At 47.8% G+C, this 18,786-nt stretch overlaps 1 protein-coding gene across 5 annotated transcripts in view; it reads left to right on the forward strand.

The window, feature by feature from the left end:
* LOC124015245 (septin-9-like) overlaps nucleotides 1-18,786 on the forward strand; it is a 100,321-nt gene that overhangs the window by 30,275 nt on the left and 51,260 nt on the right. For 2 of the 5 annotated variants that reach the window (XM_046330323.1, XM_046330324.1), the window contains exon 2: nucleotides 13,667-14,395. The exons of 1 other annotated variant lie outside the window; for it this stretch is intronic. In XM_046330323.1, coding sequence (XP_046186279.1) covers nucleotides 13,667-14,395 — 729 coding nt within the window. Of the gene's footprint in view, nucleotides 1-5,018; nucleotides 5,263-13,666; nucleotides 14,396-18,786 lie in introns of those variants that run through there. 2 more of the 5 variants (XM_046330322.1, XM_046330325.1) reach the window with 2 other exon arrangements.

Here is an 18,786-nt window from a genome sequence, read left to right on the forward strand (position 1 = left end):
TCTCTCTCTCTCTCTCTCTCTCTCTCTCTCTCTCTCTCTCTCTCTGTCTCTGTCTCTCTCTCTCTCTCTCTCTCTCTGTCTCTCTGTCTCTCTCTCTCTCTCTGTCTCTCTGTCTCTCTGTCTCTCTCTCTCTCTGTCTCTCTCTCTCTCTGTCTCTGTCTCTCCTCTGTCTCTCTCTCTCTCTCTGTCTCTGTCTCTCTCTCTCTCTCTCTCTCCTCTCTCTCTGTCTCTCTCTCTGTCTCTGTCTCTGTCTCTGTCTCTGTCTCTCTCTCTCTCCTCTGTCTCTGTCTCTCTCTCTCTCTCTCTGTCTCTGTCTCTGTCTCTCTCTCTCTCCTCTGTCTCTCTCTCTCGTCTGTCTCTGTCTCTCTCTCTCGTCTGTCTCTGTCTCTGTCTCTCCTCTGTCTCTGTCTCTCCCTCTGTCTCTGTCTCTCCTCTGTCTCTGTCTCTCCTCTGTCTCTGTCTCTCCTCTGTCTCTGTCTCTGTCTCTCCTGTCTCTCCTCTGTCTCTGTCTCTCCTCTGTCTCTGTCTCTCTCTCTCTCTCTCTCTCTCTCTCTCTCTCTCTCTCTCTCTCTCTCTCTGTCTCTGTCTCTCCTCTGTCTCTGTCTCTCCTCTGTCTCTGTCTCTCCTCTGTCTCTGTCTCTCCTGTCTCTCCTCTGTCTCTGTCTCTGTCTCTCCTCTGTCTCTGTCTCTGTCTCTCCTCTGTCTCTGTCTCTGTCTCTCCTCTGTCTCTGTCTCTCCTCTGTCTCTGTCTCTGTCTCTCCTCTGTCTCTCCTCTGTCTCTGTCTCTGTCTCTCCTCTGTCTCTGTCTCTCCTCTGTCTCTGTCTCTGTCTCTCCTCTGTCTCTCCTCTGTCTCTGTCTCTGTCTCTCCTCTGTCTCTGTCTCTCCTCTGTCTCTGTCTCTCCTCTGTCTCTGTCTCTGTCTCTGTCTCTCCTCTGTCTCTGTCTCTCCTCTGTCTCTGTCTCTCCTCTGTCTCTGTCTCTCATCTGTCTCTGTCTCTCCTCTGTCTCTCCTCTGTCTCTGTCTGTCTCTGTCTCTCCTCTGTCTCTGTCTCTCCTCTGTCTCTCCTCTGTCTCTGTCTCTCCTCTGTCTCTGTCTCTGTCTCTCCTCTGTCTCTCCTCTGTCTCTCCTCTGTCTCTGTCTCTCCTCTGTCTCTGTCTCTGTCTCTCCTCTGTCTCTGTCTCTCCTCTGTCTCTCCTCTGTCTCTGTCTCTGTCTCTCCTCTGTCTCTGTCTCTCCTCTGTCTCTGTCTCTGTCTCTCCTCTGTCTCTGTCTCTCCTCTGTCTCTGTCTCTGTCTCTGTCTCTCCTCTGTCTCTGTCTCTGTCTCTCCTCTGTCTCTGTCTCTCCTCTGTCTCTGTCTCTGTCTCTCCTCTGTCTCTGTCTCTCCTCTGTCTCTGTCTCTCCTCTGTCTCTGTCTCTCCTCTGTCTCTGTCTCTCCTCTGTCTCTGTCTCTCTCTCTGTCTGTTTCTGTGTGTGTTATTATCCCGTTTAATTAAGTAGTTTCTCTACTCAAGATTTTTATTGAAGCCACGTTTATTTATCTCTGTTAATTCCATCAGCAGTCATCAGTGCTGCCACGCCGTCTGGACTGAAAGGTCAGGACAATGCCGTTTTTAAAAGGTGACATTTTAGAGGAACTGTCTAACCTCTCTCTCACACACACACACACACACACACACACACACACACACACACACACACACACACACACACACACACACACACACACACACACACACACACACACACACACACACACACACACACACTCATAAATGGAGTTGATGTGGGGCGACTGGTTTTGTCACTTCCTCATGATAAACGTCTGTGGTTGTGTTCCTATTCGTCTGAATTTGGCCTGACGACCAAGTCTGCAGGTACAACCGGGGAAGTATTAGGAGGCCCACACAGTAAGTGACAAAGCTAACCCACATCATACTGGAACGAGATGATGTGAAGTAAGAAGTGTGAATATGATGAGAGTCCTAGACCAGCCTATCCTATAAGTATATTGTACTGACCCAAACCGGCACCCTTTTACACAAACAATATGCATCTACACCACAGCTCTCCTCTCTCTCTGTCTCTCTGTCTCTCTCTGTCTCTTTCGCTCTCTCTCTCTGTGTCTCTCTCTGTCTCTCTCGCTCTCTCTCTGCCATTATCCAGAACCCGGCTGTATTGTTTTGGTGGGGATTTTTCTACAGTTTAGCCCTGAGCCTTCAAACACTGTTTACTGGGCTATTTCAGGGGTACTGAAACACACACACACGCGCTCCAGATGTTGTTTTGAAAATCCGTCTCTCTATGCCTGGGAGGGAGCCATCATCTGCGTGTGTGTTTGCGTGCGTGTTTAGATAAATATATGCTGGCTGGGGAGGTGTGTATTTCGCACTGTGTGTTTTTAGGTTTAATTGAGGACTGGGGCTGTGTGGCATATGGTTTACAGTACTGCCACTGAGTCTGAGTACCAGTGGGCCACACACTGCTACGTTTGACCGAAGATACGTACATGAATGCACAGGCATGGGTTAGTGAGGATGTAACACAGATGCACACGCACACATCCACGCAGGCACACACACCCACACATCCACGCAGGCACACACACCCACACATCCACGCAGGCACACACACCCACACATCCACGCAGGCACACACACCCACACATCCACGCAGGCACACACACCCACACATCCACGCAGGCACACACACCCACACATCCACGCAGGCACACACACCCACACATCCACGCAGGCACACACACCCACACATCCACGCAGGCACACACACCCACACATCCACGCAGGCACACACACCCACACATCCACGCAGGCACACACACCCACACATCCACGCAGGCACACACACCCACACATCCACGCAGGCACACACACCCACACATCCACGCAGGCACACACACCCACACATCCACGCAGGCACACACACCCACACATCCACGCAGGCACACACACCCACACATCCACGCAGGCACACACACCACACGCCTATACACAGCTGTCATGTTTTACTGGATGTGTGATACACAGAATGTGGGTATGTGAGTACTTATAAGGCGGACTCAACCCATGGTTGCTTTCAGCACTGAGGCAGCCTACACAATCCATAGAAGACTGTAACCTTTCCAACACAGCACAAGTGGTAAAAAAACAAACCATGGTAGCAGTCTAGAAGAGGTATTCCAGTCCTATAACTGGTATATATCATAAACACACACACTCCATAGTCCTTGGACACACACACACACACACTCTCTACCTGGCAGCCTCTGGCCCTGGTCCCTAGACACTCGCCATACAGAGGAACCAGAACACACAATAAAACACAGCAGGACCGCTCCTTGACCTGAAGCTGTTAGGGTGAGGCGACGCCAGTCACCAGGTGGGCCCACTTCTAGAGAAGTGAGTGTTCTTTAATTAGAGGGGTGAGTCTGAAATGGACCCCTGTTCCCTAAAAACATCTATTTTTATTTAACCTTTTATATAACTAGGCAAGTAAATTCTTATTTAAAATTACATCCTACCCCGGCCAAACCTGGACCACGCTGGGACAATTGTGCCTTTCTCTATGGGACTCCTATCATGACCTGATGTGATGCAGCCTGGACTGTACTATATAGTGCACTACCTTTTTGACCAGGGCTCCTATAGTGCACTACCTTTTTGACCAGGGCTCCTATAGTGCATTACCTTTTTGATCAGGGCTCCTATAGTGCATTACCTTTTTGACCAGGGCTCCTATAGTGCACTACCTTTTTGATCAGGGTTCCTATAGTGCATTACCTTTTTGACCAGGGCTCCTATAGTGCATTACCTTTTTGATCAGGGCTCCTATAGTGCATTACCTTTTTGACCAGGGCTCCTATAGTGCACTACCTTTTTGACCAGGGCTCATATAGTGCACTACCTTTTTGACCAGGGCTCCTATAGTGCGATACCTTATTGACCAGGGCTCCTATAGTGCATTACCTTTTTGACCAGGGCTCCTATAGTGCTCTACCTTATTGACCAGGGCTCCTATAGTGCATTACCTTTTTGACCAGGGCTCCTATAGTGCTCTACCTTATTGATCAGGGCTTCTATAGTGCTCTACCTTTTTGACCAGGGCTCCTATAGTGCTCTACCTTTTTGACCAGGGCTCCTATAGTGCTCTACCTTTTTTACCAGGGCTCATATAGTGCTCTACCTTTTTGACTAGGGCTCATATAGTGCTCTACCTTTTTGACTAGGGCTCATATAGTGCTCTACCTTTTTGACTAGGGCTCATATAGTGCTCTACCTTTTTGACTAGGGCTCATATAGTGCTCTATCTTTTTGACTAGGGCTCATATAGTGCTCTACCTTTGTGACCAGGGCTCATATACCTTTTTGACCCTATGTAGGGAAAAGGGTGCCATTGCAGATGCATTCAGACTTTGTGTCAGGAAAGCACTAGAGAAGTGAGTGTTCTTTAATTAGTGCTAGAGAGGCAGAATGACATGTTTATCAAGAACTACTGAGGTACTTAGTTCATGTTAGCTCGATTGGAGTGGGACTGAGTGGCTTGAGTTTTATGAAGGCCATTTTTGAAGGCCTGAGCTTTCTGGTTGATTAGATGAAGCCAGGAAGTTGATTAAGTGGCTGTGTGACAATTCCCCTGTTGGCTCATGTCTTTTTACAGACTTGACACACAGACACAGTCATAAAAAAAATGTAATCAGGCAAATCAGTTATTAAGAACAAATTCTTATTTACAATGACAGCCTAGGAACAGTGGGTTAACTGCCTGTTCAGGGGCAGAATGACAGATTTGAACTTGGGGATTTGAACTTGGAACCTTTCGGTTGCTAGTCCAACACTCTAACCACTAGGCTACCCTGCCGCCCCTCATTGAGAGGGAGGCGGCAGGCAGGGAGATGCACAAAATAAAGGGAGGGAGTTTCTCTCTGAGGGGAGGAGAGGAGGGCTTGCTTTTCACTCTCTGAAGACTGAGTGCTGCGATGCAGTGCCAGGCATAGGAGGAAGCAGAGAAAAAAATAAGTTGCTCCTTTAAGAAAGCTGTTGGATTGGATCAGATCTACTACTCAGCACTCTGGTTTTTACACTGGCTCCTAATTTGGAATTTGTTTAGAATCAATAGGGGGACTCTGGAACGTTACCTTGCTTGGGAAGGGATTTGGGAATTCTGTTTACTTGGATATCAAACCAGCAAGATGTCCGACTCCAAGGTTACTGCTCACTTGGACGGAATTATCTCTGACTTTGAAGGTTTGTCTTGTTTTGATCACCCTCTTTTATTTGTCACAGACGTTCCTATCGACAGCCAGTGGTGACTAACGACTGATGATAACTGCTATTTCTAGATCAAATGTACAATTGAGTCACTAGCCTTTTCCACTTAACAGCACTGGCCTCTCTCACTCTGTTTTTGTTTCTTGAGTGTGTTTGTACACACATTGGGCATGTGTTCCCCTCAGTCTCTTCTTTATTTGACCTATATTGACCCAGGCAAGTCAGTTAAGAACAAATTCTTATTTTACAATGACAGCCTAGGAACAGTGGGTTAACTGCCTTGTTCAGGGGCAGAACGACAGATTTGTACCTTGTCAGCTCAGGGATTCGAACTTGGCCAACGCTCTAACCACTAGGCTACCCTGCCGCCCCTCTTAATCCGAGTCTGCTATTGATTATATGGGGTTGCAGGTAGCCTAGTGGTTAGAGCGTTGGCCAAGTTCGAATCCCTGAGCTGACAAGGTACAAATCTGTCGTTCTGCCCCTGAACAGGGCAGTTAACCCACTGTTCCTAGGCTGTCATTGTAAAACAAGAATTTGTTCTTAACTGACTTGCCTTGTTAAATAAAGGTAAATACAAAATATCCTAGTTACGTCACTGTCAGTATTGACAGTGCTACTCCACCACAGGAAACCTTCCAGCTGAAAGCATTAAAGGGACTCATAGTGAAGCCTCACATCTGGCCACCGCATCAAACCCCCATTCATTCACAACTCCTCAGAGTGTCCTCTGTCTCTCTCCTTTGTTTTCCTCGCTGTCCTGTGAAGCTAGCATTGACTTCCTTTGTTGTCCTCTTCCTCCTCCGGTCCGAGTGTGTCCTTCCCTCCAGCTGTGAGAGGTCTGACAGGTGCCACACACACACGTTTGTTTTGCTATCATTGTGGGGAACAAACAATTGATTCCCATTCAAAATCCTATTTTCCCTAACCCAGCGTTTCCCAAACTCAGTCCTCGGACCCCAAGGGGTGCACATTTTGGGTTTTGGCCTAACTTAACAGCTGATTTAAAATGAACAAAGCTAGATGATTAGTTGATTTATTTGAATCAGCTGTGTAGTGCTAGGGCATAAAACAAAACATGCACCCCTTGGGGTCCCAAGGAACCAGTTGGGGAAACCCTGCCCTAACCCCTAATCCTTAATCTAACCTTAATCCTAAAACTAACCCTAACCCTAACCCTAATTGTAAGCCTAAACCTAACCGCTGAAGCTAAAAAAAAATAGCCTTATCCCTTTGTGGTCTTGACAAAATGTACCCATTTGTCTGAGTTTTCCTTGTTTTACTATCCCTGTGAGGGCTCTGCAGGCCGATACATAAAGCTTATTAAAGAGCAGTGATACTATCGAGAGCAGTGTGCGGGTTTCTTATTTTTATCCCCACAGCGATTGTAAAAACCAAAACCCACACACTTTGAACTGAAAGTGTGTTTCCTCCGTCAGATCTGAGAATCTGAATGTGTGACTGAACACAGTTAAACATGTCGGTATTGTTCATTTCATTTCTTTAGGGTCACATAGACACAGTCCAGAACTTGGTGAGCGTTGAGTTCTCGCTCTCTTGGTCAGATCGGTATGTGTGCATTCACTCCCTTAGAATTACACTTCTGGATGTGTGGTCCTGCTTCAGAAAGTAGTTTTGAGCCAGTGAGAAGCTCAAAACTATATCAGTCTGTTCATGAGGGTAAAGACCTTGTTCTTTGACAGAAAGGACTGTGGTGATCTCTCCATATTGGACAGACCAGACTCCATCTCCCACATCTGTAGGTTTATGTCCAGGTAGTTTTGTTTAGTGAGTGATTATGTGTTCTGAGGGAGTGTGCCGCTGTTCGGGCAGGGAGAGGAAATTCCACCGTGTGTGTGTGTGTGTGTGTGTGTGTGTGTGTGTGTGTGTGTGTGTGTGTGTGTGTGTGTGTGTGTGTGTGTGTGTGTGTGTGTGTGTGTGTGTGTGTGTGTGTGTGTGTGTGTGTGTGTGTGTGTGTGTGTGTGTGTGTGTGTGTGTGTGTGTTACCCTGCCAAAAAATAGGTAAAGTAAACATGTGTTCTAATGCCTGGGCTCTCTTTTAAAGTGGCATGTGTTTATGTATATTTGGTGGAGTGTCCGTGCACTTTTATGACCATCTTTGGGGGCTTGTGCACCACTTTCTTTTGTAAACTCAGTTTAGGTACAGTGTGCTGTTAACTTTCCATTAGCAGTACTATGTGATCAAATGGATGAAAAATACCATATCAGTGCCATGGTAGCAGGATGGTGTCAGCCACCCTGTCACTCAGCCTGTCCTCTCAGGCAGTTGTGGATTCTGCTTGAATCTGATACGCTCTGGTATCTGATCTGGGGGCGTGTAGAAACGTCACTATTGGTCACACGCACTGCTGCTGAAACACAGCTGACGTCGGACTACTCTGCCATTTACTTGCAAATCCAGTCTGGTCCGTGTTATGTCTGTCTCAAACTAGAAGTGTGGGGATTTTCCAGAGGCTTATTGTTTGTGGACAGTGTGTGTGTGTGTGTTTAGATGGTATGGTTTATGTTAGTGCGTCGGTATGGATTTGAATTTCTTATTTCTGAGTGCACCTGAGATCACCATCAAATCATAAGCCTTGGTCTATTATTGCTCTCTGATTAATCGAATCAACTCAATAGAGAGTCAACTAAATAGGGAATGATCCTCTCGGGGTCTGTTTGCGATGGTGGAGTTTGAAATAGCTGCAGGTGTTGTCTGGAGTCCATCCGCTCTCGCTGCTTCTAACATTGGAAACGGCGCCAGTGGTCAACAAGTGATGTAAACCAGGGTGGCAGTGGCCTGCAGTACAGAAGGCTTTCTAGTCGTTAACCTGTGGCTGTTGCTTGTTCAAAGGACTGAACTAGGCCTTTACCTGCCAAGCACCCAGGGGTTCAGACTGAAAGGTTTGGAGCCAAGCACTACTGAACTACCAACAGCTGCGTTCACTTTGAGTTCCTCTTTCTTTCTCTCTCTTTGTCACACTGTGTGTCAGCGTAAACCCAACCGTGTCCAGAGAAGACATGAGGAAGTGTATATTTGACACCCTGACATTAGCGGTGGCTAAGCTTTGGTCTGATCAAGTGAAATATCATCGGGGGAGGATTTGTGTAACGTTATCGGTCATTCGATGGCCTTGCCTTGTCAGACTTGGTTTTGAAAGATTTCTATAATATTATAATTCCGCTGCATAATGTTGTAGCCCGCTTCTGTTGACACTGGCAGAAGCGCTGTGTGCGTACGCGTGGGTATGTAGCGCTCCGAAGTTAAACTTCACCATTATAGTTTGTATTCGCGTATCAAGATAAAGTGTTGTCAAACTTGAATAGACATTCTGTTCAAGTCATAATCACTGTTTTGCCAGTGGGTTTGGCATTATGTTTCATAGACCATAATCTGGCAGTATTACAGTAACTGTCAGCGTCCTCATAGTTCCACCGTCATGTGATACGGATCAGGAAGTGAGCGAGTCGGGAATGTAAGAGATTGTTCAGTGAGACAACCATTGACTACAGACTTAATACCATGGTGTTATATGAGCAGAGAAAGGTCAGCAATATTATTTGGCAATATCTTCTCCAGTATCCCATAGATAGTGTGTAATACTATATATTTGCTACAGTACAGTTGGCCTTTTCTGCCCTAAAGAACCCTCAAAACACACACTTGCACATCTGGCCCAATAGACATAAATTAGACTAGACAGACACACACACACACACACACACACACACACACACACACACACACACACACACACACACACACACACACACACACACACACACACACACACACACACACACACACACACACACACACACACACACACACACACACACACACACACACACACACACAGATGAAACTCTAGCATTTGGGCCTCAGAGTTGCCCAGGAGAGCTCCCTTCACTCTTCAGTTCTAAGAGGCCGGTCTGAAGGCCGTCTGGCCCCCGTCTAGACCCATTTCTTTGAGGAAGCTGATCCAGCCGGTCACATCAGGACTCAGACGACATGCCATGGTGCTCAGGGCCCATACTCACAAAGCATCTCAGAGAAGGAGTATTGATTAAGGCCTGGGACTCTAACATGAAGGCCACCATGATGTCCATTGGCCTTGTTTAGTAGGATAGTGTGCTGATATGGATGAGCTGTAGTGCAACAGTGGACCATAGAGAACACAACCTCACGTCTTGACCTTTTTAGTCAGTTTTAGTATACGTCGATGGTCCCTCTCTCTCACCCTCTCTTTCCTCAGTGTTCAATCTTTTCTCTAGCCTCACTAAACCCCACAACAGGATGTGGCGATGACTTTGATCTTTCTGACCTCAGTCAGAACCCAACACAACCAAGAAGTTGACCACAACATCTGGCCAGGAAAAACTCTGTTGGCCCAGTTATAGGCCTTGGACTATGGGCCCAGATTTGTTCTTGGTCAGGAAAAATGCCTGGCCCTATGGCCACTGTTATAGTCATCCCCTCACAGGAGACTATGGGACACAGAACACCAAGAGGTAGGCTACACAGGGAGAGAGAAAAGTAGGCTCTGTTTGTTAAGGAGATTCCGCAGAGACGTTCTGTATTTCCAGCTCATTGTCTGGGAATGCCATTTCACTTGGGGGATGAGACGGTATCGTCCGCCTGGCCTACCGCCTGGTATCGTCCGCCTGGCCTACCGCCTGGTATCGTCCTCCTGGCCTACCGCCTGGTATCGTCCTCCTGGCCTACCGCCTGGTATCGTCCTCCTGGCCTACCGCCTGGTATCGTCCTCCTGGCCTACCGCCTGGTATCGTCCTCCTGGCCTACCGCCTGGTATCGTCCTCCTGGCCTACCGACTGGTATTGTCCTCCTGGCCTACCGCCAGGTATCGTTTGCCTGGCCTACCGCCTGGTATCGTCCTCCTGGCCTACCGCCTGGTATCGTCCTCCTGGCCTACCGCCTGGTATCGTCCTCCTGGCCTACCGCCTGGTATCGTCCTCCTGGCCTACCGCCTGGTATCGTCCTCCTGGCCTACCGCCTGGTATCGTCCTCCTGGCCTACCGCCTGGTATCGTCCTCCTGGCCTACCGCCTGGTATCATCTGCCTGGACTACCACCTGGTATCGTCCTCCTGGCCTACCGCCTGGTATCGTCCTCCTGGCCTACCGCCTGGTATCGTCCCAGGTCCATCCAGCACGTGTGAAATCCATGACGGGGATATCCTTGGATGCTTCCTCGGAAACACGTGATCCTTCTTCTCTGTCTTCTAATGGAATGACGTAGGAAAGAGTGACCTCTGAGTGTATAGAAAACCGTGGGAAACCGCATGGTGGAACTGAGTCGAGGAACGTTCCCGTAATTCCCGTAAAGTCTCTCTCTTTCCAAGTCATTCTGAGGCATATGGTGTCTGTTGAGAAAGTTGCATTTGTAGGTCATATTAAATCATATGCAGCCATCTGGGATGTTATGTTAACAGTTAAGTCCTAAATTTTTAAGCATTGAGCATTTAATCACACATTGTACCGTTTCTCCCTGATGGTAACACTTACGTCCTATCAGTGTTAGGCTTATACCAACTGTCTCTCTATGCATTGCAACTCATTCATTGCAACTCATTCAGATGGAAATGTATGTGGTAGAAAAGATAGAATAGGGAATCGTGTCAGCTCTGTTCATTCGATTTCTGTCTGCAACGTTCAGAACATTTCCGATCACTGAATGCACTAATTGTTATGCTGGTGAATGAGGACCCAAAAGCGACTTGGCGAAAACAGAGTCTTTAATCCAGTAAAGTAAATATACAATCATAAAGCACAATTCCACTCGTAATGACGAGAACAGACTGGAGACTCGATCATGAACTGCAGGTTGCCTCGGGAAGGCACTTGAACGTAGCAGACTCAGACACCTGCTCACCACGCAGCATCTGAGGGAAACACGACACGACAGGGCGATACACAGACACAGCACGGTGAACAATAGACAAGGATCCGACAGGGCAGAAACGGAAAACAAGGGGAGAAATAGGGACTCTAATCAGGGAAAAAGATAGGGAACAGGTGTGGGAAGACTAAATGATTGATTAGGGGAATAGGAACAGCTGGGAGCAGGAACGGAACGATAGAGAGAAGAGAGAGAGGAAGGGAGAGAGAAAAAGGGGAACGAACCTAAAAAGACCAGCAGGGGGAAAACGAACAGAGGGAAAAGCAAAATGACAAGACAATATAAGACAAAACATGACACTAATGGCCTCCCAGCTCACTGTTTGCTAAGCACTAAGCAGCGGACTGATTTGGCAGTCAAGTCCTAGTCCTGGACCGAGTTGAAAGTAGCCAGAACCTTGGAATCGTTCAGCACAATCATAAAACACAATAGGGAGGAAAGGGGGGTTATGGGGGATGGAGTAGAGTGGCAAAGGGGGTTGGACATGGAAATAACTTATAACCGTCTTCTGTATTATATATGGGATTGGGTCTCCCGTTCTAATTGAAGATATGGGAGATGGGACGTGATTTTAGTAACAGCCATAGCAACACCCATTCTTAAAATGGAGGACTAAAACATTTTTTTTTTAAATAATGCCTCGTAGACTCGTAGAATTTAACGCCATATTCCCCAAATCACGAGAGCGTAATGGAGGAAGCATGAGAGAATAACAGTTAGTCGTTGTAAATAAATGTTTAAGTTAACAACCTTTTCAGAAGGTGTTTTGGGGGGGGGTTGTTAAGAGCATTTAACAGCTACAGTATGTACACACGAGACCCTTCAAGTGCAGTTGGGCGATTTAGCAGTTTGCTAATGCTGCTATGCTAACGTTGGTTAGCTAGCTTTTCAATGCGCAGGGAATGCAAGAACACGGAGACGTACGGTAGCCATAGTAGCCATAGCAGGAGTGCGTGTTTTAAATAGAGAGCTACAGAGGGAAGGGGTGCTAGCAACACCAATCAAACAACAGAATATAGACATCATGGACACTTATGAGGCCATAAAAAGGTTCTTGAACTGGACAATTGCCATTGGACAGTCAGAGAAGAGCAAGACATTTCCTTTAGCACGCTAAATTATAGTTTGGCAAGAAGAGGATTTGTCTTAGGGGGAGAAAGAGTATCGCTGTCATAAAATGAAGAGGTTTATAGCAGTAAAATTAGATTAGGCCCGTAACTGATGTTTTGAGGAAAGGCTTTGGTGTGATTGCCTCCAGCTTTCTGAGTCCCTTCACTGCTCGGACTGGGTTTACGGAGAGGGCAATGGGATAGGGGCTGAGTACCCCCTCTGTGGGTGTACATACATACATACATACATACATACATACATACATACATACATACATACATACATACATACATACACACACACACACACACACACACACACACACACACACACACACACACACACACACACACACACACACACACACACACACACACACACACACACACACACACACACACACACACACACACACACACACACACACACACACACGCGCGCGCGTGTAGACAGACACACACACACACACACTCTTTAGGCCATAACAGAACTGATCATTAGCTTGGAGTTGTATTGAGTGGTACAGAGAGGACATGGATGTGTGTGACTGTGATGTCATAACCAGCTCGTAACCACAGTGACTAGCTTATCATGTTCCCCATGGGATTCAAGTTGACTTCCAAGAGGCAATGCCTACAAGGCCAAGCTAGCCTTATGTTTTGGTTGAAACTTATTTTGGGGATTTTCTCACAAAGCCACCAGTAACCTGGGAGAAGCGTGGCTCCTTTTTGTTCATTTGGTATTAATGCATTGTATATAGACTATGCATCAGTTACTACCACTACTACTCCTCCGTAACTCATCCATATCTCATACAATATTAAAGAATGCATGTAGAGAATATAAGGCCATGCAAGTATAAGGCCATTTGAGGCTGTGCAAGTGGGTGTATACGTTGGATCACATTTTATAACATACAGTAAGTACCACACTGTGTCATACAACTGGCACCATATAAACGTACAGAGTGCCACATGCAGTCGTATGTAGTGACAGATTGGCACCACTAATAAAGAGTTATTGAAATGATTTGAGCTTGGCCTAATTGCTTGTTGCTGCCATTTTCCTTTTTGCTTTTTTGCTTTCCGAGATTGCTTTTCCAGCTTCTCTCTACCCACTAACCTCGAGCAGCTATGATGCCAGGGACGTCGAAACAGTTCATGTTGCTCCTCTGGAACTAGAATCCACTGTTCATATATTTGCTGACGTATATGTTTGGTCCAGGACTAGCCGCAATGTTTGTTTCGGAAACCGGCCCTAAGTGCACTCTGATTATCAGCAATGTCAGAAATGGTCAAGAATGGATGACTCATTGACTGAGTGTGTCTGTCTCATCTCACCCTCCATGCAGCTCTAAAGAGGTCGTTTGAGGTGGAGGATGTGGACACCTCAGTCAACTCCTCGCCAGGCTCCCGCCGGGCGCCCAGCAACCCCAACCACCGCCCCGTCATGTCCCCCACCAGCATCTACTACCGTGAACTGGGCGCCAGCAATAACAACAACGGCTCCATCTCCAAGACCATCATCGGAGGGGGCGGCTCCAAGCCTCCTGAACTCATATCCCGGGGGCGCACGGAGCTCTCCATCTCCAAGACCATCATGGGAGGGGGCGGCTCCAAGCCTCCTGAACCCATATCCCGGGGGCGCACGGAGCTCTCCATCGACATTTCCTCCAAGCAGGTGGATCCAACCAGCCCTGGTTCCCTCCGATTCGGCACGAAACGACCCGAGGTCCTAGGCCACTCCAAGACCCCCGAGGTGGGCCACAAACGGGAGGTGACCTTCGCTAAAACACCCCAGGATGTGGTGATTCGCGGAGGGGCCCGGACCCCCGAGCCCCCCAGCCATGCCCGGAGGTTCGAGCCCCCCAATCTGGGGGACGGCCCGGCCGCTAGGACCACACCAGGAATCAGCGTCACCAAAGCACCCGAGACAACGGGGAATGGAAAGAACAACCACGAGAACCATGGTCATCATGCACCGGTCCACCACCCGCACCACCCCAACCCCCACCACAACACCGTCGTCACCACCATCCGCTGCTCCTCGCCCAACCGCACCAAGTCCCCCAACCCTGACAGTAAGTAACCTCTGACCCTAGATTTCTTCTCCTGAACCCTCTAACTCCTTAGGTTCCTCATGTGATCCTGGATGTAGTCACTCTAGCAGAGTGAGGGGCTTCAAGTAGGGGAGAACACAAACAGCCATAGAGATGCTTGGGTTTGTAGGAAGGCCCCAACTTTCCATTGTCTTTCAATTGTGTCACTGTGAAGTTACTATGGAGATGACCAGTATATACATGTATAAACAAGGGAGAGTAAAGCAGTGTTTTGAGGCTTTGGGCCTGCTGTGTGTGCTGCTAACCACCGATCATAGGATATGGTGTGTGTGTGTGTGTGTGTGTGTGTGTGTGTGTGTGTGTGTGTGTGTGTGTGTGTGTGTGTGTGTGTGTGTGTGTGTGTGTGTGTGTGTGTGTGTGTGTGTGTGTGTGTGTGTGTGTGTGTGTGTGTGTGTGTGTGTGTGTGTGTGTGTGTGTGTGTGTGTGTGTGTGAGTGATCTGGGCTAGAGTTCCCTCTGGCATTACAGAGGCTGCTGATCAGAAGCTTTGGTGTGTTAAAGCAGAGAGGCCCAATGAGGCGTGGAGGCAGTAATGGGCTCACTCCACTGATCTGGGGCCTGTTTCTAGGAGTGGCCTCCAACGCTGAGGCTGAGTGCCTCCACTCTGATACAGACAGTTTTTAAGACTATTGGCAATATGCACATACCTCCGCAGTACACGGTAGTGTAGGTATCCACATTTTGGATACACTTTTTGTTTTTAAACCTCCAGTGGCGGAGGTACAGTACATTTTCCACAACACATCATCCCCCTCCAGTTGCCCTCCTCTACTACCTCACAGAGGGACTGGAAGATGCAATCACACACACACAGTGGAGCGCTCTGGGTCCCCGGAGTGGGCCTGCAAGAGGAGAGGTCGGTTTGATTAAAGCCCAGCCTGGGCCTGTCTGTCACTACGGCCTGTCTCTCCTGTCCCTCCCTCTGCTCTGTCTGGAGCCCAGCGTCTCAGTCCCCTACCAATGAATGCTCAGCTTCATTGTTCTTCAATTCCCTCTCAACTCAGTCCCCTATCGCTGACTGTACAAAAAATATTCTGCCAATTTATTCTTCAACTCATGCACTCTTGGTAGAATGTTAGATAACAACAATATTTTGTTTTATTCTCCTACATATGCAAAAGACGAATGTATAAATGGTTCTCTTCATCCCTGTCCTAAAGCAAAACAGCGTGTTTTAGCAGTCGGCACCATCTGACACATCGCTCTCCTTCTTTGTCTATGCCTCTCTTTCCTCCGCTCTCTTTCTTACAACACACGCACAGACACTCCTCTTCATTCCTCCGCTCTCTTTCTTACAACACACGCACAGACACTCCTCTCTTTCTTCATTCCTCCTTACAACACACGCACAGACCCTCTTTCTTACAACACACGCACAGACACTCCTCTTCATTCCTCCGCTCTCTTTCTTACAACACACGCACAGACACCTCCATTCCTCTTTTCTTTCCCCTCCTCTTCTTTCCTCTCTTTCTTTCTTACAACACACACACAGACACTCCTCTTCATTCCTCCGCTCCTTTCTTACAACACTCCTCTTCATTCCTTTCTTACAACACACGCACAGACACTCTTTCTTACAACACACGCACAGACCCTCCTCTTCTTCCTCCTCTCCCTTTCTTACAACACACACACAGACACTCCTCTTCATTCCTCCGCTCTCTTTCTTACAACACACACACAGACACTCCTCTTCATTCCTCCTCTCTCTTTCTTACAACACACGCACAGACACTCCTCTTCTTTCCTCCGCTCTCTTTCTTACAACACACGGCACAGACACTCCTCTTCTTTCCTCCTCTCCCTTTCTTACAACACACGCACAGACACTCCTCTTCTTTCCTCAGACACTCTCTTTCTTACAACACACGCACAGACACTCCTCTTCTTTCCTCCTCTCCCTTTCTTTCCTCCTCTCTCTTTCTTACAACACACGCACAGACACTCCTCTTCTTTCCTCCGCTCTCTTTCTTACAACACACGCACAGACACTCCTCTTCTTTCCTCCTCTCCCTTTCTTACAACACACGCACAGACACTCCTCTTCTTTCCTCCGCTCTCTTTCTTACAACACACGCACAGACACTCCTCTTCTTTCCTCCTCTCCCTTTCTTACAACACACGCACAGACACTCCTCTTCTTTCCTCCGCACAGACACTCTTTCCTTTCTTACAACACACGCACAGACACTCCTCTTCTTTCCTCCTCTCCCTTTCTTACAACACACGCACAGACACTCCTTCTTCTTTCCTTTCTTACAACACACGCACAGACACTCCTCTTCTTTCCTCCGCTCTCTACAACACACGCACAGACACTCCTCTTCTTTCCTCCTCTCCCTTTCTTACAACACACGCACAGACACTCTTCTTTCCTCCTCTCTTTCAACACACGCACAGACACTCCTCTTCTTTCCTCCTCTCCCTTTCTTACAACACACGCACAGACACTCCTTCTTTCCCCTTTCTTACAACACACGCACAGACACTCCTCTTCATTCCTCCGCTCTCTTTCTTACAACACACGCACAGACACTCCTCTTCATTCCTCCGCTCTCTTTCTTACAACACACGCACAGACACTCCTCTTCTTTCCTCCTCTCCCTTTCTTACAACACACGCACAGACACTCCTCTTCATTCCTCCTCTCTCTTTCTTACAACACACGCACAGACACTCCTCTTCATTCCTCCGCTCTCTTTCTTACAACACACGCACAGACACTCCTCTTCTTTCCTCCGCTCTCTTTCTTACAACACACGCACAGACACTCCTTACAACACTTCTTTCCTCCAACACACGCACTCTCTTTTTCTCCGCTACAACACACGCACAGACACTCCTCTTCATTCCTCCTCTCTCTTTCTTACAACACACGCACAGACACTCCTCTTCTTTCCTCCGCTCTCTTTCTTACAACACACGCACAGACCCTCCTCTTCTTTCCTCCTCTCTCTTTCTTACAACACACACACAGACACTCCTCTTCATTCCTCCGCTCTCTTTCTTACAACACACACACAGACACTCCTCTTCATTCCTCCTCTCCCTTTCTTACAACACACGCACAGACACTCTCTTTCTGACAACACACGCACAGACACTCCTCTTCTTTCCTCCTCTCTCTTTCTTACAACACACGCACAGACACTCCTCTTCTTTCCTCCTCTCTCTTTCTGACAACACACGCACAGACACTCCTCTTCTTTCCTCCTCCCCCTTTCTTACAACACGCACAGACACTCCTCTTCTTTCCTCCTCTCCCTTTCTTACAACACACGCACAGACACTCCTCTTCTTTCCTCCTCTCTCTTTCTTACAACACGCACAGACACTCCTCTTCTTTCCTCCCTCTGCAGATTGAGCGTGTCTCAGGCCCCCAGAAGGGACGCCCGACACGAGCCAAGTTAGATTCCTGAAAACTGAGGGATAAAAACCGGAGCCAAATATGACCTAATGTGTCAGCATTTACAGTCTTTAGACAGCATTCACGCCATGTTTAGAGAGCGTTTTAGAGAATGTATAAATAACGTTTCGACAACGTTTCAGACCTGAGACTGAGGGAGCCCACAGCATGGGGCCAGCTGCAGGGAAACTGCAGCTGCTAGACGCGTTGGTTTTTGTTTATCAGGTGGACAAAGGCACACATTCTGCATTCCAGATGGTACCCTATTCCCTATATATTGGAGCTATGGCTCTAGTCAAAGCTAGTGCCATAGGGAATAGGGTAATTCCCATTTTGGACACAGCCACATACAGAAAAGCATTCTACTTTTTGCTCGTTTCGCTTCCTCAAAACTCCAACTCCGCAGTTATCAACTGACTCACGGCTTTCAGTATTTAATAAGCCAGAATGTTCCAGTGTCGCTATTAGTGACATTGCCAAGTATTTCATGGCTTACTTGGCCTTTAATTAGCTATAATTCTGCAGGCTTTTCCCCCTGTGGACACAGACCATTTTAGCATTAGGTGTTCGTGGATTGGAACAGTATTGGTATAAATGAACATACTTTATCATTCGGTAAGAGTTTGTCGGCTATATTCCAATATTAAGAGGACGATATAGAGAGCGAGTGAGTGTTTTCTTTCCTGCTCTGGAGCTGGGAGTCTTGTAGTCTGGTTCCTACTCAGGCCACGGAGGTCTGGGCTCGTTATTTGCCCAGAGGGAGAGGGCCTTATTAGGGCTCTCAATGAAGGGTGACCTGCCTGGAGGGCCTGAGGCCGGGGCCCACCCTGACTGAGTGACTCTGACCCCTCTGCTCCGTCTGTCAATGTGGGGAGATGGCATCAGTGGAGCAGAAACGTGAACAACACAACAACACAACAACACAACAACACAACAACACAACA

The sequence above is a fragment of the Oncorhynchus gorbuscha genome, linkage group LG26, assembly GCF_021184085.1.
Source record: "Oncorhynchus gorbuscha isolate QuinsamMale2020 ecotype Even-year linkage group LG26, OgorEven_v1.0, whole genome shotgun sequence".
Lineage (NCBI taxonomy): Eukaryota > Metazoa > Chordata > Actinopteri > Salmoniformes > Salmonidae > Oncorhynchus > Oncorhynchus gorbuscha.